This window comes from Mizuhopecten yessoensis, unplaced genomic scaffold, assembly GCF_002113885.1.
Source record: "Mizuhopecten yessoensis strain PY_sf001 unplaced genomic scaffold, ASM211388v2 scaffold1923, whole genome shotgun sequence".
NCBI classification, from domain to species: Eukaryota; Metazoa; Mollusca; class Bivalvia; order Pectinida; family Pectinidae; genus Mizuhopecten; species Mizuhopecten yessoensis.
Window position 1 is genome coordinate 362,153 of NW_018404289.1, and position 22,571 is coordinate 384,723.

The following is a 22,571-nucleotide window of genomic DNA, read 5'->3' on the forward strand; positions in this document are numbered from 1 at the left end:
ACCTAACGCTTTTTGTTTTGTTTTTGTTACTTATTTCTTTAAGGTTTCTGAACAGTAAAGTTTTGGATACCATTTAACTGTTTCAAGCTATTTTCAAATCATCATTATTTGTTGCTCTTTTCAGGTTGAGTCAAAGATAATATTGGTGAAGTTTTTACAATGGTTCAACTTTACTTTGGATCCCGACCAGTCAACGGACATACAGGAAATGCTTCTCCATAGGCCAAAGGACGGAGCACTGTGTACCTTAACCTTGCGAGGTCGATGACAGTGGAGCTTTAGCGTGCCAGATCAATCAATCCATGAAGGACGCTTCCTTCATCAGCATGTTTCAGTCTCTCGGAAGCGTATGATCATGAAAACGTCGAGTATTGAGATACATTGGTTAACAGCACCGAACGGATAAAGAAAGGAAAATATGTAGATCATAAGTATCTGTTTGTTCCATTGGCAATACAAGATGAGAAGATGAGAAAATCGATTACTAAGCCGTTTTACAGTAGCTTACATTTGTTAGACAGCGATGTGCACGTGTTTTGTCTTCTCTGTGTGAAGTCGCAGCTGTCGACTCCAATGTCTGTTAAAATCGACCACTTCCGGCAATGTCTGTAAGACAAAATACATTTCATTGGTGTCATACATTGTCATTCTTTACATTAACTATATGGTGAACTAGCGTTCGCTATCGTTATTTTCCGTTGCTTGTAAAGTGAAATAGTGAAATAGATAGGTCAATCAATGTTACTAAACCACTGAATAGCGGGTTTTGGAAAGTTCAAATGACGTCATTTTAATATGAAAGAACACAGAAGATAGTTTTCTTGATTATTTAATCCAGTATAAAATATGTGATCTTTATCGTAAACTGTACACGTGGGTTTAGTTGTGTATCTTACAATTCAAGTTTTATGTCTTTATCATGTCTTTGATCGAATCAAGTACTTTCTATGAATACAACATGTTTGGGGTTACAGTACCTGTAATTGTTAATCACCAGTTTAGGAACTTTCTATTAATACAACATGTTGGTGGTTACAGTACTAATACAACATGTTGGTGGTTACAGTACTAATACAACATGTTGGTGGTTACAGTACTAATACAACATGTTGGTGGTTACAGTACTAATACAACATGTTGGTGGTTACAGTACTAATACAACATGTTGGTGGTTACAGTACTAATACAACATGTTGGTGGTTACAGTACTAATACAACATGTTGGTGGTTACAGTACTAATACAACATGTTGGTGGTTACAGTACTAATACAACATGTTGGTGGTTACAGTACTAATACAACATGTTGGTGGTTACAGTACTAATACAACATGTTGGTGGTTACAGTACTAATACAACATGTTGGTGGTTACAGTACTAATACAACATGTTGGTGGTTACAGTACTAATACAACATGTTGGTGGTTACAGTACTAATACAACATGTTGGTGGTTACAGTACTAATACAACATGTTGGTGGTTACAGTACTAATACAACATGTTGGTGGTTACAGTACTAATACAACATGTTGGTGGTTACAGTACTAATACAACATGTTGGTGGTTACAGTACTAATACAACATGTTGGTGGTTACAGTACTAATACAACATGTTGGTGGTTACAGTACTAATACAACATGTTGGTGGTTACAGTACTAATACAACATGTTGGTGGTTACAGTACTAATACAACATGTTGGTGGTTACAGTACTAATACAACATGTTGGTGGTTACAGTACTAATACAACATGTTGGTGGTTACAGTACTAATACAACATGTTGGTGGTTACAGTACTAATACAACATGTTGGTGGTTACAGTACTAATACAACATGTTGGTGGTTACAGTACTAATACAAAATGTTGGTGGTTACAGTACTCATACAACATGTTGGTGGTTACAGTACTAATACGACATGTTGGGGGTTACAGTACTAATACGACATGTTGGTGGTTACAGTATTAATACAACATGTTGGTGGTTACAGTACTAATACAACATGTTGGGGGTTACAGTACTAATACAACATGTTGGGGGTTACAGTACTAATACAACATGTTGGTGGTTAAAGTATTAATACAACATGTTGGGGGTTACAGTACTTATACGACATGTTGGGGGTTATAGTACTTGTAATTGTTAATCATCAGTTTAGGAACTTTCTATTAATACAACATGTTGGTGGTTACAGTACTAATACGACATGTTGGGGGTTACAGTACTAATACAACATGTTGGGGGTTACAGTACTAATACAACATGTTGGTGGTTACAGTATAAATACAATATGTTGGTGGTTACAGTACTAATACAACATGTTGGTGGTTACAGTACTAATACAATATGTTGGGGGTTACAGTACTAATACAACATGTTGGGGGGTTACAGTACTAATACGACATGTTGGGGGTTACAGTATTAATACGACATGTTGGGGTTACAGTATTGTTACAGTACTAATACAACATGTTGGTGGTTACAGTACTAATACAACATGTTGGTGGTTACAGTACTAATACGACATGTTGGGGGTTACAGTATTAATACGACATGTTGGGGGTTACAGTATTGTTACAGTACTAATACGACATGTTGGGGGTTACAGTACTAATAAAACATGTTGAGGGTTACAGTACTAATACTACATGTTGGGGGTTACAGTACTAATACGATATGTTGGGGGTTACAGTACTAATACAACATGTTGGGGTTTACAGTACTAATACAACATGTTGGTGGTTACAGTACTAATACAACATGTTGGTGGTTACAGTACTAATACAACATGTTGGTGGTTACAGTACTAATACAACATGTTGGTGGTTACAGTACTAATACAACATGTTGGTGGTTACAGTACTAATACAACATGTTGGTGGTTACAGTACTAATACAACATGTTGGTGGTTACAGTACTAATACAACATGTTGGTGGTTACAGTACTAATACAACATGTTGGTGGTTACAGTACTAATACAACATGTTGGTGGTTACAGTACTAATACAACATGTTGGTGGTTACAGTACTAATACAACATGTTGGTGGTTACAGTACTAATACAACATGTTGGTGGTTACAGTACTAATACAACATGTTGGTGGTTACAGTACTAATACAACATGTTGGTGGTTACAGTACTAATACAACATGTTGGTGGTTACAGTACTAATACAACATGTTGGTGGTTACAGTACTAATACAACATGTTGGTGGTTACAGTACTAATACAACATGTTGGTGGTTACAGTACTAATACAACATGTTGGTGGTTACAGTACTAATACAACATGTTGGTGGTTACAGTACTAATACAACATGTTGGTGGTTACAGTACTAATACAACATGTTGGTGGTTACAGTACTAATACAACATGTTGGTGGTTACAGTACTAATACAACATGTTGGTGGTTACAGTACTAATACAACATGTTGGTGGTTACAGTACTAATACAACATGTTGGTGGTTACAGTACTAATACAACATGTTGGTGGTTACAGTACTAATACAACATGTTGGTGGTTACAGTACTAATACAACATGTTGGTGGTTACAGTACTAATACAACATGTTGGTGGTTACAGTACTAATACAACATGTTGGTGGTTACAGTACTAATACAACATGTTGGTGGTTACAGTACTAATACAACATGTTGGTGGTTACAGTACTAATACAACATGTTGGTGGTTACAGTACTAATACAACATGTTGGTGGTTACAGTACTAATACAACATGTTGGTGGTTACAGTACTAATACAACATGTTGGTGGTTACAGTACTAATACAACATGTTGGTGGTTACAGTACTAATACAACATGTTGGTGGTTACAGTACTAATACAACATGTTGGTGGTTACAGTACTAATACAACATGTTGGTGGTTACAGTACTAATACAACATGTTGGTGGTTACAGTACTAATACAACATGTTGGTGGTTACAGTACTAATACAACATGTTGGTGGTTACAGTACTAATACAACATGTTGGTGGTTACAGTACTAATACAACATGTTGGTGGTTACAGTACTAATACAACATGTTGGTGGTTACAGTACTAATACAACATGTTGGTGGTTACAGTACTAATACAACATGTTGGTGGTTACAGTACTAATACAACATGTTGGTGGTTACAGTACTAATACAACATGTTGGTGGTTACAGTACTAATACAACATGTTGGTGGTTACAGTACTAATACAACATGTTGGTGGTTACAGTACTAATACAACATGTTGGTGGTTACAGTACTAATACAACATGTTGGTGGTTACAGTACTAATACAACATGTTGGTGGTTACAGTACTAATACAACATGTTGGTGGTTACAGTACTAATACAACATGTTGGTGGTTACAGTACTAATACAACATGTTGGTGGTTACAGTACTAATACAACATGTTGGTGGTTACAGTACTAATACAACATGTTGGTGGTTACAGTACTAATACAACATGTTGGTGGTTACAGTACTAATACAACATGTTGGTGGTTACAGTACTAATACAACATGTTGGTGGTTACAGTATTAATACAACATGTTGGTGGTTACAGTACTAATACAACATGTTGGTGGTTACAGTACTAATACAACATGTTGGTGGTTACAGTACTAATACAACATGTTGGTGGTTACAGTACTAATACAACATGTTGGTGGTTACAGTACTAATACAACATGTTGGTGGTTACAGTACTAATACAACATGTTGGTGGTTACAGTACTAATACAACATGTTGGTGGTTACAGTACTAATACAACATGTTGGTGGTTACAGTACTAATACAACATGTTGGTGGTTACAGTACTAATACAACATGTTGGTGGTTACAGTACTAATACAACATGTTGGTGGTTACAGTACTAATACAACATGTTGGTGGTTACAGTACTAATACAACATGTTGGTGGTTACAGTACTAATACAACATGTTGGTGGTTACAGTACTAATACAACATGTTGGTGGTTACAGTACTAATACAACATGTTGGTGGTTACAGTACTAATACAACATGTTGGTGGTTACAGTACTAATACAACATGTTGGTGGTTACAGTACTAATACAACATGTTGGTGGTTACAGTACTAATACAACATGTTGGTGGTTACAGTACTAATACAACATGTTGGTGGTTACAGTACTAATACAACATGTTGGTGGTTACAATATTAATACAACATGTTGGTGGTTACAGTATTAATACAACATGTTGGTGGTTACAGTACTAATACAACATGTTGGTGGTTACAGTATTGATACAACATGTTGGGGGTTACGGTACTAATACAACATGTTTCGGGGTTACAGTACTAATACGACATGTTGGGGGTTACAGTACTTGTAATTATTAATCATCAGTTTAAGAACTTTCTATTAATACAACATGTTGGTGGTTACCGTATTGATACAACCTGTTGGGGGTTACGGTACTAATACATCATGTTTCGGGGTTACAGTACTACTACGACATGTTGGGGGTTACAGTACCTGTAATTGTTAATCATCAGTTTAAGAACTTTCTATTAATACAACATGTTGGTGGTTACTGTACTAATACAACATGTTTCGGGGTTACAGTACTACTACGACATGTTGGGGGTTACAGTACATGTAATTGTTAATCATCAGTTTAAGAACTTTCTATTAATACAACATGTTGGTGGTTATAGTACTAATACAACATGTTGGGGGTTACAGTACTAATACGACATGTTGGGGGTTACAGTACCTGTAATTGTTAATCATCAGTTTAGGAACTTTCTATTTATACAACATGTTAGGGGTTACGGTACCTGTAATTGTTTATCATCAGTTAAGGAACTCTCTAGGTTTTTGTAACGATGGTAATATCACGTCTTCCTTGTTTTCCTATATCTATAACCACCTTGATAATATTGATATCAAGATTAGGTTCTGGTAACAATATGAATTTCACATTACTGTTTTCTACATAAACAAAAAACCTTTTTTGGAGAAACAATAGTTTAGTGGTAACGTAATACATATCATATTTATCTTTTTCGACATAGAACTGTTTTGCTAAGAACAGTTATATCAAAATGTAGTCCTGAATTTGTTCGGGTACATAAAGGTTCCCAAACGAGTGATGATTGTTATCATGTTTATCTAACACGAGTAAGTTAATTTTCAAATTGTATGAAGACACAAGCTTTTACGAGAGTCTTTTACAATTTGAAAATGAACAATGACCTGTTTCTCCCACAACGATTAGATACTATATATCTAGAAGACCATGTTTGTATTGGGAAGACATTATTCTTGGTGTCTTTGGGGCAAAGCAATTGCCATGAACGATGACGTCACAATGGACGATGACTTCGCAAAGCGTTGTTACTTAGGTCATAATTAGAAGATTGCAATTTGATTAAAATCATATGTTACATGGCTTCGTTAACTTCATACTACGCCCAAACATTTGAGTGTGCCGCGGTCATGTTCAGGGCGCTCGGAGTTGTAACAAATATGGCGGACATTGATGAGAATGATGCAAAAGTTCGGAAATTATTTGAGATTGATCGTCTGAAACCCGAACAGAAAAAGATATTCGAAGCTTTATTAGAGAAGAAAGACTGTATGGCGGGGTTGCCTACGCAATTATTACCCAATGGGCACGTTTTCCTTGGCGTCGTAGAAACGTCAGTCCCCGCCGCCATATTTGTTTTGGAAAACTAATCTGTTCGATACCTCCTCGCTATTTATCTATCAACCATGATATTCCGATTCGCTGGCAAACTTTTGCCAGCGCGCCTCTGATTGGTTCATCTAAAGGTCACTTGGGTGTTACCAACTAGCAGGTAACCAAACATATTTACCAACTACGGCCAGGTTTATCTAACGAGTTTGAAGTTAGGTAAAATATAGAGATTGTGGAAGAAATGAGAAATAACATTTTGCTTTTCTCCATACCATCGTTTTTGTACCAATATAAATATCACATTCAGTTTTCTGCATACAACCGTTTAAATAACCAAAAGGAATGTCACATTTCAGTGTCAAATACCGGTGAAATATTTTAGTTTTTGTTTTCTCTGTTGATGTTGCTTTATGAAATGTAAATTGATCAAGCAACATTTATGATAAACTTGATTTAACCAACATTGAGGTGACTGTATCACTTTGTTGGACACCACGCCAAGGCGGAAGGCTTTGTTTCAGGTCAGCGACCTAGCGACAGCTTCTATAATGATGAACGTTGGTTGAGGTTATCGCCTAGCGACAGCTTCTATAATGATGGACGTTGTTTGAGGTTAGCGTCCTAGCGACAGCTTCTATAATGATGAACGTTGTTTGAGGTTATCGCCTAGCGACAGCTTCTATAATGATGAACGTTGTGAGGTTAGCGTCCTAGCGATAGCTTCTATAATGATGAACGTTGGTTGAGGTTATCGCCTAGCGACAGCTTCTATAATGATGAACGTTGTTTGAGGTTATCGCCTAGCGAAAGCTTCTATAATGATGAACGTTGTTTGAGGTTATCGCCTAGCGACAGCTTCTATAATGATGAACGTTGTTTGAGGTTAGCGTCCTAGCGACAGCTTCTATAATGATGAACGTTGTTTGAGGTTATCGCCTAGCGACAGCTTCTATAATGATGAACGTTGTTTGAGGTTAGCGTCCTAGCGACAGCTTCTATAATGATGAACGTTGTTTGAGGTTATCGCCTAGCGACAGCTTCTATAATGATGAACGTTGTTTGAGGTTAGCGTCCTAGCGACAGCTTCTATAATGATGAACGTTGTTTGAGGTTATCGCCTAGCGACAGCTTCTATAATGATGAACGTTGTTTGAGGTTAGCGTCCTAGCGACAGCTTCTATAATGATGAACGTTGTTTGAGGTTATCGCCTAGCGACAGCTTCTATAATGATGAACGTTGTTTGAGGTTAGCGTCCTAGCGACAGCTTCTATAATGATGAACGTTGTTTGAGGTTATCGCCTAGCGACAGCTTCTATAATGATGAACGTTGTTTGAGGTTAGCGTCCTAGCGACAGCTTCTATAATGATGAACGTTGTTTGAGGTTATCGCCTAGCGACAGCTTCTATAATGATGAACGTTGTTTGAGGTTAGCGTCCTAGCGACAGCTTCTATAATGATGAACGTTGTTTGAGGTTATCGCCTAGCGACAGCTTCTATAATGATGAACGTTGTTTGAGGTAAGCGTCCTAGCGACAGCTTCTATAATGATGAACGTTGTTTGAGGTTAGCGTCCTAGCGGCAGCTTCTATTATGATGAACGTTGTTTGTGGTTAGCGTCCTAGCGACAGCTTCTATAATAATGAACGTAAGACACACCATTTGACTGCACCTATACAATGTGGTAATGGATACAGTATACCAAACAATTAGTTTGTCTCAGTCAAAGACAAAACCAACAATTCTTCCTAGCTTTGGCGAACGCTCAAATCAAGGCCAATTTTCTTTTTTCAAACAATGTGTGCCGTCCTGAATTGGCAATTATGCCACAATTCATTAAGTTTTGTTTTCTTCTTGTTCATTCGGTATTTATCGGGCTTGAATAATTTTTTTCAATTTACTTCAACATCTAAAGTGGTTTCACACAATGTGGTGCGTTATTGGTCATCTTAAACACAAACGTTTATCAAATGTACAATCGTTATATTTTGATGATTTCCCGTTTCGTATTAAGATTTATTGTAGCCGGCTAAATGGAAATTAGAAAATGCGTAGCGCTTTGAGTATCATTTTCCCCTGTGTGTTTCCCAATTAATGCGCCAACAGATTATCTATATGATATACAAAAGAATTAAATGTGTATTTTGTGCAAATAAAGTAATAAGTGACAAAGATATGCTTACTAGTATCTAGAGAAGCTTACAACTATTTCTTGGTCCTTATTTGTGTATTGAAAAATGTAAGAAAACTTGAATAAATTTTTTAAGAATATTGTGAATGTTGTTGCAGCTGATTATTCATAGAATTATAAAATCAACCTTCAAAGCCATTCAACACAACAAAACCACTTAATACAGACATTCACAAAAACAATCCACGATAAACAGACATCCACAACAAATAATCCACGTAATAAAGACATTCACAAAAATAATCCACGTAATACAGACATTCACAAAAAATAATCCACGTAATACAGACATTCACAAAGATAATCCAGGATAAACAGACACTTACCACAAATAATCCACTAAATACAGACATCAACCACAAATCATCCATGTAAAACAGACATCCATCACAAATAATCCACATAAAACAGATATCCGTCACAAATAATCCACATAAAACAGACATCTACCACAAACAATAAACGCAAAAAAATAATTCCACCACAAATTATCCACTCAATACAAACATCCACAACAAATAATCAACGTAAAACAGACATACACCACAAACAATCCACTTAATACAGACACCCACCATAAATAATCCTCTTAATACAGACACCCACCACAAATTATCCACTTAATACAGACATCCACCACAAATAATCCACAGACATCTACCACAAATAATCCACATAAAACAGATATCTACCACAAATAATCCACATAAAACAGACCCCCCTCACAAATAATCCACATAAAACAGATATCCGTCACAAATAATCCACATAAAACAGACATCTACCACAAATAATCCACATAAAACAGACATCCATCCCAAATAATCCCCATAAAACAGACATCTACCACAAATAATCCACATAAAACAGATATCTACCACAAATAATCCACATAAAACAGACCCCCCTCACAAATAATCCACATAAAACAGATATCCGTCACAAATAATCCACATAAAACAGACATCCATCACAAATAATCCACATAAAACAGATATCCATCACAAATAATCCACATAAAACAGACATCTACCACAAACAATAAACGTAAAAAAATAATTCCACCACAAATTATCCACTCAATACAAACATCCACAACAAATAATCAACGTAAAACAGACATACACCACAAACAATCCACTTAATACAGACATCCACCATAAATAATCCTCTTAATACAGACATCCACCACAAATTATCCACTTAATACAGACATCCACCACAAATAATCCACTTAATACAGACATCCTCCACAAATAATTCACTTAAAACAGACATCCTCCACTAATAATTCACTTAATACAGACATCCTCCACAAATAAAACACTTAATACAGACATCCTCCACAAATAATCCACTAAATATAGACATCCACCACACATAATCCACGTAATACAAACTTCATCCACAAATAATCCACTTAATACAGACATCCTCCACAAATAATTCACTTTATACTGACATCCACCACAAAAATTCACTTAATACAGACATCCACCACAAATAATCCACTCAATACAGATACCCTCCACAAAAAAAATCCACTAAATACAGACATCCTCCACAAATAATTCACTTTATACATACATCCTCCACAATAATTCACTTAATACAGACATCCTCTACAAATAATTCACTTAATACAGACATCCTCCCAAATAATTCACTTAATACAGACATCCTCCACAAATCATCCATGTAAAACAGACATCCATCACAAATAATCCACATAAAACAGACATCTACCACAAACAATAAACGTAAAAAAAGAATTCCACCACAAACAATCCACTTAATACAGACATCCATCACAAATAATCCTCTTAATACAGACATCCACCACAAATTATCCACTTAATACAGACATCCACCACAAATAATCCACTTAATACAGACATCCTCCACAAATCATTCACTTAATACAGACATCCTCCACAAATAATTCACTTAATAGAGATATCCTCCACTAATAATTCACTTAATACAGACATCCTCCACAAATAAAACACTTAATACAGACATCCTCCACAAATAATCCACTAAATATAGACATCCACCACACATAATCCACGTAATACAAACTTCATCCACAAATAATCCACTTAATACAGACATCCTCCACAAATAATTCACTTTATACTGACATCCACCACAAATAATTCACTTAATACAGACATCCACCACAAATCATTCACTTAATACAGACATCCACCACAAATAATCCACTTAATACAGATACCCTCCACAAAAAATCCACTAAAAACAGACATCCTCCACAAATAATTCACTTAATACATACATCCTCCACAATAATTCACTTAATACAGACATCCTCCACAAATAATTCACTTAATACACACATCCTCCACAAATAATTCACTTAATAGAGACATCCTCCACAAATAATTCACTTAATACAGACATCCTCCACAAATCATTCACTTAATACAGACATCCTCCTCAAATAATCCTCTTAATACAGACATCCTCCACAAATAGTCCACTTAATACAGACATCCACCACAAATAATCCACTAAATACAGACATCATCCACAAATAATCCACTAAATACACACATCCACCACAAATAATCCTCTTAATACAGACATCCACCACAAATTATCCACTCAATACAGATGCCCTCCACAAAAAAAATCCACTAAATACAGCCATCCTCCACAAACAATTCATTAAATACAGACATCCGCCACAAATAATCCACTAAATACGGACATCATCCACAAATAATCCACTTAATACAGATATCCACCACAAATAATCCACTCAATACGGATACCCTCCACAAAAAAAATCCACTAAATACAGCCATCATCCACAAATAATCCACTAAATACAGACATCCTCCACAAATAATTCACTTAATACAGACATCCTCCACTAATAATCCACTTAATACAGATATCCACCACAATTAATCCACTTAATTCAGACATCTTCCACAAATAATCCACTTAATACAGACATCCACCACAAATAATCCACTAAATACAGACATCATCCACAAATAATCCACTTAATACATACATCCTCCACAAATAATCCTCTTAATACAGACATCCACCACAAATAATCCACTTAATACAGACATCCACCACAAATAATTCACTTCATACAGACATCCACCACAAATAATCCATTTAATACAGACATCCACCACAAACATTCCACTTAATACAGACATCCACCACAAATAATCAAATTAAAATAGACATCCACCACAAATATTCCACTTAATACAGAAATCAACCACAAACAAAATCCACTTAATACAGACATCCACCCAAAACAATCCATGTTAAACAGACATCCACCACAAAAAACACCTAAAACAGACATATAACATAAGGTGAGGGATTGACAGAAAAGACACGTGTATTGACAAATAACATAAGGTGAGCGGTGAACAGAATAAACACATGTCACTTTATTTATTGACAAATAACGTAAAGTGAGGGATTGATAGAATATACACGTGAATTGACAAATAACGTAAAGTGAGGGATTGATAGAATTAACACGTATATTGACAAATAACGTAAAGTGAGGGATTAATAGAATTAACACGTGTATTGACAAATAACGAAAAGTGAGGGATTGATAGAATAAATACGTGTATTGACAAATAACGTAAGGTGGGGGATTGATAGAATGAACATGTGAATTAACAAATAACGTAAGGTGAGGGATTGATAGAATTAACACGTATATTGACAAATAACGTAAAGTGAGGGATTGACAGAATAAACACGTGTATTGACAAATACCGTAAATTGAGGAACTGACAGAATATACACGTGTATTGACAAATAACGAAAAGTGAGGGATTGATAGAATAAACGCGTGTATTGACAAATAACGTAAGGTGGGGGATTGATAGAATGAACATGTGAATTGACAAATAACCTAAGGTGAGGGATTGATAGAATTAACACGTATATTGACAAATAACGTAAAGTGAGGGATTGACAGAATAAACACGTGTATTGACAAATACCGTAAATTGAGGAACTGACAGAATATACACGTGTATTGACAAATAACGAAAAGTGAGGGATTGATAGAATAAATACGTGTATTGACAAATAACGTAAGGTGAGGGATTGATAGAATTAACACGTATATTGACAAATAACGTAAAGTGAGGGATTGACAGAATAAACACGTGTATTGACAAATAACGTAAAGTGAGGGATTGACAGAATAAACACGTGTATTGACAAATAACGTAAGGGGAGGGATTGATAGAATTAACACGTGTATTGACAAATAACGTAAAGTGAGGGATTAATAGAATTAACACGTGTATTGACAAATAACGTAAGGTGAGGGATTGATAGAATGAACATGTGAATTGACAAATAACGTAAGGTGAGGGATTGATAGAATTAACACGTGTATTGACAAATAACGTCAAGTGAGGGATTGATAGAATAAACACGTGTATTGACAAATAACGTAAATTGAGGAACTGACAGAATATACACGTGTATTGACAAATAACGAAAAAATCACGTAGGATATCACACTTGGATGTCAACATCCAAATAATGTATCAAAATTTTCTGAATTGTCATATAAATGACTGGCTGAAGTATTCGACTTTAATTTGTTATAATGGAGTTTAGCACGTAATCCGCGTTTAATGGTGGAGGGGAGACAATCGCGAATTTCACTGGAATGCAATGCAAAAGCCATGGAATCGAGACCACAAGAAAAGAAAGAAGAACAAAACCAGAAAATGCATCTTTGATCAAAATATTTAATTGTTTAACTTCAAAAAATAAAAATAAAATTGTGACATATTTGTGCCTTTTATTTGCGTTAAGTATTACTTAAATATAATGTTAACAGTAAGTAGTATTATTTCAAAACAGAACCAAACCGATTCAGTGTTAAACCGAAATATTGTCAAATGTAGCTGAATAGACGTCAATATTATTGATGTTCGTTCAATTAATATTGTATTAAAAAATTCACGCATTTTTCATTTCAATCGAGCAATTTTAAATTGAATGATAAAAAACGTTAAAAATAGACGTAGATCAAAATAATTACCACAAAGGACATTTCCCCACAAATTGCTACTAACGTTAACTATATGAGGTGTAGTTGTGTACATCAAGTTCAACGGACACCATAAAAGTGCTATACGTCTGTATACTATATTGGTGTCAGTCATAGTGTTATTCTTTGTTGACGCTAAAATCTGAGCCTCATTGTACAGTGAGCTAGGTGATTAGGCCCCCTTCGTCAAGCAGCGATTGTATCTTAGAAAAAAATGCGATAAAATGATGATGGTATTAATTGTGTAAAAATATCGAATTATGATTTTTTTATGATTTTTTGTTCAACTATGTAATAATTAAAACAAATTCAAACTGTTAGGCCCGAGACTCAACAGACCCCATTCTCCCATCACGGAGTTATCTAAGTCCGTGCTCCCATACATACGTACAACGAGATTTAAGTATCACAGACAAACGGTTATTATAGTAGTGACGTCTGTCACTCAGATATATTATGTGTAATGTATTTCACTATCAGATACGTACGTTATATCCAAAATCTCATTTTAATGGGGGTTTTAAGCGGAAATACAATAGAGCTACTCTGTAAAAGGAGACAATCATTTATTTCTTTCTAGTTCTCGACTCTGCATGGAAAATTGTTTAACTTTGTTCTCAATCTGATTAAAATACTTATCCGCATTGTGTAAAAGTTATTTAACGTTATCAGAATGCTTTATTCTGTGAATACTGTGAAATTAATAAAAATATTCTTTATTGTGAGTGATAAAACACAAATTATGTCTAGGTTAAATTCTAAAATGACTGAACAGATACTGAACATGACATTTAAATTTGGACAAGATACGAAATCTGTAGTTCTAGTTGGACAAAAAGAAATCCCTCCTTAGGCCCCATTCTCAGTTTACGCATGGTTGATTATGCCGATGCTTGGCAAGCGAGGGCGCTCTCGGTCTAGCTTCCTGTCAAGCATATGTGTGGCTACTTTAGGAAGGGGATTTAGGAAGAGATTCCCAGCACCGGCTTCTGAATAAGTGGATATTTTACCATTTTCTGTGTAAGTATGCCAGAATCCCAATCCCATAATTCAAGCTGAGCTAATGCGAACCGGAAAGTAAACTATTCAGCGAGGAAACATTTATGGAATCGTCCCGGTGCTTATGCTACAGGGAAAGGTGAAGTCTAGTTGACAGTTCAGCCATGCGAATCTCATTATCTCCTTACCTCAAAACTGCTGGTTGTTACCATTTTATTATTTTGATGGAGACGCAGCACAGCTATTTCGGCCTGAGCTGTCATTAGCAACACATACATCTACCAACTGTTGAAGGTGCTACTTTCCATGGTTCGTGCTCTGTTTGACCAGATGTATTATACGTCTCTGGTTTGACCCAAAATCTGAACAAATAGATCAATTTTTAAAAGCAAATATTTTAAATGCTGACCATCCATTGATGCCTGAGGCCTTAATAATTGATGGGCATCCAGTCAGAGTATTATACGTCTCTGATTCAATTGACATTCAATTATATAATGAGTATGAAACTTGTTGGTTTGGTCAGACAGTGCAATTTTGTGTTAAGTTTATTGGTTAGCCTGCAGGCTGATTATAAATTCTGCTAGTCCAATGATCATGACCAAGGTATATTTTCATAGTAAATATTGAAAAAAAATGTGTTAGCTTTGAAAAAATATTAGCAGGGTACTAGCAAATGGTGTCAAGCAATTAGAAATGTACACACCTATCAGATATGTTATCACTTTCTATATACTGACATCTGACAAATTTCACAAATGAAGACTTATTTAATATAATTGTCTCCCTAGCTGTTCAGGGGAAGGGATTGGTCAGAACTTCTCAGAAAATCATATGATGTTGTTTATAATATAATTCTGCACTAGCCTTTTTAATATAGAAAAGTGTAAATCTCATGCCAGTATTTATTAAGTGTGTTTGCTCCAGCTATTCTAAGGATTTCAGGAAACAACTAAACACAATTAAAAACATTTTTATATAAAAATATTTTCAAATGATTTTTAAAACTGAACATTGAAATTCAAAATTTAATTCCTGACAACACTAAGTGTGGTCTTAGTATATGTAGAAAATAAGTCTGTAGGACTGTATACATTTGATTGGATGTTCTAACATGCGATGGTTCCAAACATTACGAAGAACTTCGCAACAGAGATTGCAATTTTGATGTTGATGCTATGACCATTAGCTGGAGCCTTGTCACCAGTGAAGGAGCAATGCTTGCGAGAGTCATTTATCCCAGCTGCCCTATCTAGAATCAGTAGCATTATCTTTGATGTGGTAGGAGGCCATGCATGGACATATGTCCTAGATAATGCAAAACAAACCCAAATAGATTACGATGTACTTTTGAAACATTGTCCTGAATGTTATTTCTAATTCCCATATTGAAGCGGACCAATGATAGCTTGATCAGTTTTTATTAATAAAATCTACCTGTCGGTGTCTTTGTGCAGTCTCAGTCAGCTGAAAGTCTGCCATTCTTCAATGATATTACAATTTTAATACTGCGAATAACTTAATTTCTGTATGGGACTGTCTACTCACACACTAGTACTGTGGGTGTCAACCTCTGAAACCTCCAATGACGGAGATCTCCCTCATTCCACATTTCCAATGAGGGAGAAAGTGCATGAAATGTGGCTGAAACTGCTTTACTCACTTTATCTTTCCCTTTTTATGTATCAAAATGACTCCAAAAAGCATTTGTTTGATTCAGACACACCTGTTATGACCATTACACACACCCTGCAGTAACTAGGAGGTCATTTGACCTGAGGATGTAGAGTTTGTGTGAGTTTGGACTTGAACGAGGTAGTTTCGAGGGAGATTGTTGAATTTTGGTCAAAATGAGGAAGTGTCCCTCCTAATGACGGAGGGTTGACAGCTATATCCTCTGCTTCTTTTAATTTCAATGCTTTGAAATGATCTTGCAAAAGACAGCCTCAGCTATGGGATGGACAGCAACACTGATTACCCCACAAGTTGTTCCATTTAGATACTTTAATTAATTGCATTTATGAGGGAAATTCCAGGGAATTGTTGGGGGATTGATTTCATACAAATAGTATGTTATTGGTTGAAATTTTTCCTGATTCTGTGTTAGGAGGTATGTAATGATATACAGTATTATAATCCCACTGCTAGTTTTACATCGTAGGTGTCGCTGAAACAATTAAGGTACAATTGAATTTAGTATAGGTCTAGATTGAATAAAACAATACAAATGGTTGGAATTTAAACCTTATATTAGGAGGATTTTTTTTTCAAATTGTACAGTACATATAATGCATAACTTTCTTATGGATTTTAGATTTATTAATTATATAGGTCTATCTAACAAAATCATGTAGTACATTTGTATGTATGTATGTATGTAGAACGTTGTACCCTGTTTAGTACAATAAAGGGTTAACACATCACTTCATACTTGCTACAGAATAATAAAGACACACCCTGGAATGTGTGGTATTTACAATGCTGTCTGTTGGTTTTGTCCTAAATACTTTACTAAAAGGAAATCTAGACACCCACTACTGGACATCTGATGAACTGTTTTTGACAAATTGTAAGTGGTATTTTGGGTATACATAGATATTACATGTACATCAACTCAAGTAGTAAGCTTGATAGGAAGTAGAAGCTTTCTGAGGTACATGTACTTCAGAATTTTGTTACAGCTAGTGTGACTGGCGGTAATACATTCATGAATATCACGGTCAGTAGTTTTGATTTCCACTAATTTTAGTACACACAGACAAAAGTTTGCTGGTCACTCGGTATATATACATTTGTACAGGTAAGTCTTACTCTTCAATGGCTTGAAGGTGATATGATATGGGATTATATAGTGTGACTATGTTGAGACACCTGTAAGTGTACATAATAGTACAAGACTGACCAAGGTCGTCTGTCAAACTATTTTACAGGTATATGTACATAGGTGCTCTGAAATGCTGAGGTAAGTTTATGTAGTGGTCAGTGACGTGCCTGTGTGTAATATGTGGTAGTACACACATAAATGTTGTAAATCTCTGTGATAATACACTCAAATTTGCCTTTAGTGTCTGTATACATGTACAGTACACATGTAGATATGTACACAAATTATACACACATCTACATGTACAAGATGTACAGCATGATGATAGTGTGTAACCAGTGCTGCTCTTCTACAAATCTTGGTAATATTATATCATGAATGAAAACATGCATGATTTACAGTGTGTACTAGGGGTCATTTAATAAGATTAATGCAGTGCTTTCTCTAGGTTTCCTCAGAGTGAGGAGCAGTGGTAGTGTTACATACAAATGTACTACGTACAGTAGGCAGAATTTTGAGGGAAAAAAGGAATGGGGATTCCCCTAGCCCATCCTCTCCGCCCCCACTTGTTGGGGGGGGGGGGGGGGGGGGAAAAATTTTTTTTTTTTAAAATTTTTNGGTAAAACTTATTTTTTCTTGAAAATTTTGATATTCAAGATTTATATTATCTAATTGTGTGTATATGTGGATAAATAATGGCAGATTTCATCCTTTTTGTATCATACATACATGTCCATTGAAAAACTAATATTTTTAAGAGGACATGGATATATATGTACGTGTTATTTGGTATTATAAATAATTTTAGCTTAGAATTAGATTGTAAGTATTCGAAAGGCTAACTAAATAAATAAAGAATTCGTTTTTTCAACGAAGTATGTGTACCTCAGACAAAATATAAATGAATTTGCTGATATTGTAATAATTTGTTTGATATATTTGTTTACATGTTTACAGATGTGTATGTGGTACCTGACAGTGTGAGAGTTCAAGTCTGTGTGTGAAAACTGTAGCTACCTGTTGACAATGGCAGGCGCAGTAGATGATGATGTGAAGCTGCACATGCTGGCAGCTGAGGAAACAGCTGGTGAGTAACATTGATTAACATGTCCTGTAATACTGATATAGCTTACACTGCTGCTGAAGTCATTAACGATATTGGTATTGAATTATATATATGTATTTCATGTTCTCTATATGGACATGGTCCTGAGCTGCTATCTAAAATCTTCATGCTCTTTATTTACTGATGTACTGTGCAGGTGTAATAAACTATGATTTCCCCATGTTGTTTAAATTGATAAAATTATTCTAGGTACACATGTACACTGATCCGTTCAGAAATATTTGGGAGGAACATTATCACCTAGGATATGTTACAAATTGTGCTGGTGATCATTTCACCATTATACAAAATAAAAAAGTGCTTCTGACACATCATTCTTCCAAATGTAATGTTTTGATAAACTGTCAATGTTTGTAAAGAGTAAAATAATGTTTTCAGAAACATTTAAGAGTGTAGACAATGAACCTGCTATGTTTGTGTATGTTTGTTGTCTACAGTGGGTCGACCTGCTATACTCGGTATGGAGATCTTTATGATGTTGTGTATGTTTGTTGTCTACAGTGGGTCGACCTGCTATACTCGGTATGTAGATCTTTATGATGTTTGTGTATGTTTGTTGTCTACAGTGGGACGACCTGCTATACTCGGTATGTAGATCTTTATGATGTTGTGTAGATAGAATTTTATTTTTGATGTTACTTTCGTTGAACCTACTCTATTTTTTTTGCTCACAATCGTTTGTTTATTGTTGTGTTGTGTACTATGATGCCCCTTTTGTCTCAATTTGGATGCTGTACCTACAACGATATTATTGGAGGAAGGTTTGGCATGTTTGCTTAGGAGGTCTGGAAATCTAAAATGACTACAACACTGAGCTCAAATACACTTGTGTTCCCTTCCTGTATTTTTATGCATTCGCTCTTGTTCAGTCCTTTGATCTAATTTATTATAAGATTTATCAGAATCACGATTTTATATTTAGTGTGTAAATTGTATGCATACATGTATCTATACTTTAAATACAATAATGTTTCGTGATTTCCAGTATCCACAGCTAGTCTCCATTTTACCTGTGGCTGTGAAGTTTATCATTCACATTACAGAGGAAAAGATTGATACACATAAGTGACAGTGTGAGAAAGCCTTGTAACATTATATCAGTGGATCTGTCACGGCCCTGTTAACCTGACACCTCCAGTTTCTGTCCTGTGTATATATATCTTCTCACAATTTGTGTTATATATGTAGTGCTGGATAAAGTAGATATATATCTTTCTGTGTAAAGTATATTTTTCGGTCACATGGATGTCATATATTTACTACACAAGGAGGGATTCTCGGGCTGTACTTTTCTAGATCACATACTTACCAACTTTACATCTTCTGATTTGAGATGGAGACTCCCAATTATGGATACCAGAATATGATTTTTGCAACCAGTGACCGCTAAACAATTCCTATACAACTAAATATAAAAGAACAATGGAAGGATGCCATTTTAAAGTGCTATTTTTTCCTTAGTGTATATATGAGCATGCCAAATCTAACCCATGATTTAAAAGGTTCTCAAAAATGAGCTCACATCAAATTTGTGTGTTTTAATGTTTTGTTTATATAATTAAGATGTCTGTTGTTATCTTTTGTTGTATGTTTTAGTGGCATTTGTTGAAATTCTATTATCATTGAACATTTTTAGAAAACAGTTATGAGAAATCGGGGTCGTCTAATTGTGAAATAATGTTAACTGTGCAAGTATTCTGCATGTCTGCTCTCCAAACACTCGTCCATAGCTGTCAACCCTCCCTCATAAGGAGGGAGACCCCCTCCCATAGCTGTCAACCCGACCTCATAAGGAGGAAGACCCCCTCCCATAGCTGTCAGCCCTACCTCATAAGGAGGGAGACTCCCTCCCATAGCTGTCAACCCTCCATCATAAGGAGGGAGACTCCCTCCCATAGCTGTCAACCCTCCATCATAAGGAGGGAGACTCCCTCCCATAGCTGTCAACCCTACCTCATAAGGAGGGAGACCCCCTCCCATAGCTGTCAACCCTACCTCATAAGGAGGGAGATTCCCTCCCATAGCTGTCAACCCTCCCTCATAAGGAGGGAGACTCCCTCCCATAGCTGTCAACCCTACCTCATAAGTAGGGAGATTCCCTCCCATAGCTGCCAACCCTACCTCATAAGGAGGGAGCTTCCCTCCCATAGCTGTCAACCCTACCACATAAGGAGGGAGATTCCCTCCCATAGCTGTCAACCCTACCACATAAGGAGGGAGATTCCCTCCCATAGCTGTCAGCCCTCCCTCATAAGGAGGGAGACCCCCTCCCCTAGCAGTCAACCCTCCCTCATAAGGAGGAAGACCCCCTCCCATAGCTGTCAACCCTCCCTCATAAGGACGGAGACCCCCTCCCATAGCTGTCAGCCCTACCTCATAAGGAGGGAGACCCCTTCCCATAGCTTCCTGTAGAAAAATAAATTATCTCTGTTACTTCATTTTTGCATGGATATGATAAAAGTTACCTTTGTCAGCATATATTAATCCAATATGAGACGACCTTGAATGAGCTTGTGCTTCAGGTTGCAAATACTTTATAAACACTTTAGAAGTATACAGATATATTGATGCATACTCATTTTCAGCGATTGACTGAGAACAGAATTACTATCATGCTAGTAATTATAGGTACATAAATGTAAATGCATCACAAGCCTCTGTTACAGGCTGGTTGTACATGAGGGGATACATATTATTTGTGATACCTTAGTATATTATGAGTGTTTCCCCTTGTCTGGCCCCTCAGGTAAAACTGCACGCATGTATACATCTATATATATATCAAGTGACCCCTGACCAGGTATTTAGCATTATGTATGACCTTTCCTGTTCACTGATTCCACCTGTACACATGTTCCAGGGAGGAGACCTGATCGTGAGATTTTCACATTTTTGTTTTTTTGCATTTATTCTTGTACTGTACTTGTTAACGATGTTTTATACCAAGTTGTAGGTGTCATAATACACCTAGGGTAGGGCACTATAACTATGAGGTAGCTAAGGTGTAGGTATCTTAGCCATATTAGACAGGAAGTACATATCTATAGATAGAACTAGCACTGTCATCTCTACCTGTGTAACTTATATTACCCAGTGTTTTTGTTGTTATAACTAAATGTCCTACAGCTTCACTGTGCCGCCGAGCATAAAATGTACAGATACAGTGTATGTTTTGAGACTTTTGTTTGAAAAGAAACGCTCTATATATAGATGGCAGATTGTATGTACATGTATGTAACAGTCTAAAAGCTACACTATAGTAGGCATGGTTTGTATATATATTCCACTACCTATAACTTGATAGGTTGTTTATCACTCATGTTACCATTGTTGAATTACTGTAATTTTTTACCATGCAAACATATCTGAAATACTTTAATTGGACAGATCATTATAAAGGAAAACCAATTTTTGGAAAGAGTTACATTTATTGCTTCCTTAAATAATTTCATACTACAGTAGTGCATGTGTATGTGACGTTATATTTCAGATTTATAAAACCTTCGGAAGTTTTTTAAACATGTATAATATTTTGTATTAACTAAAGCCTGGGAACAGTTAACAGATGTCCAGATTAATATGAAGTTTCATTCAGTGTCACTTGTATGCAATAAATATACAATAAATAACCTGTTAGAAAATTATAAATGTATAAATAGTTGATAAGTGTACA

General features: G+C 35.8%; 2 protein-coding genes across 3 annotated transcripts in view; both read left to right on the top strand.

Annotated features, from left to right (window-relative positions):
* The window catches only part of LOC110442672 (cholesterol 24-hydroxylase-like), a 47,508-nt gene extending 46,429 nt beyond the window's left edge, over positions 1 to 1,079 (top strand). For both annotated transcript variants that reach the window (XM_021486389.1, XM_021486396.1), the window contains exon 15: positions 125 to 1,079. In XM_021486389.1, coding sequence (XP_021342064.1) covers positions 125 to 268 — 144 coding nt within the window. In that variant the 3' untranslated portion in view covers positions 269 to 1,079. The remainder of the gene's footprint in view (positions 1 to 124) is intronic.
* Positions 1,080 to 14,852: 13,773 nt separating this feature from the next.
* LOC110442806 (anoctamin-1-like) overlaps positions 14,853 to 22,571 on the top strand; it is a 50,955-nt gene continuing 43,236 nt past the window's right edge. Inside the window, exons 1-3 of the mRNA XM_021486608.1 lie at positions 14,853 to 14,969; positions 18,730 to 18,859; positions 19,465 to 19,485. Coding sequence (XP_021342283.1) covers positions 18,799 to 18,859; positions 19,465 to 19,485 — 82 coding nt within the window. The 5' untranslated portion in view covers positions 14,853 to 14,969; positions 18,730 to 18,798. The remainder of the gene's footprint in view (positions 14,970 to 18,729; positions 18,860 to 19,464; positions 19,486 to 22,571) is intronic.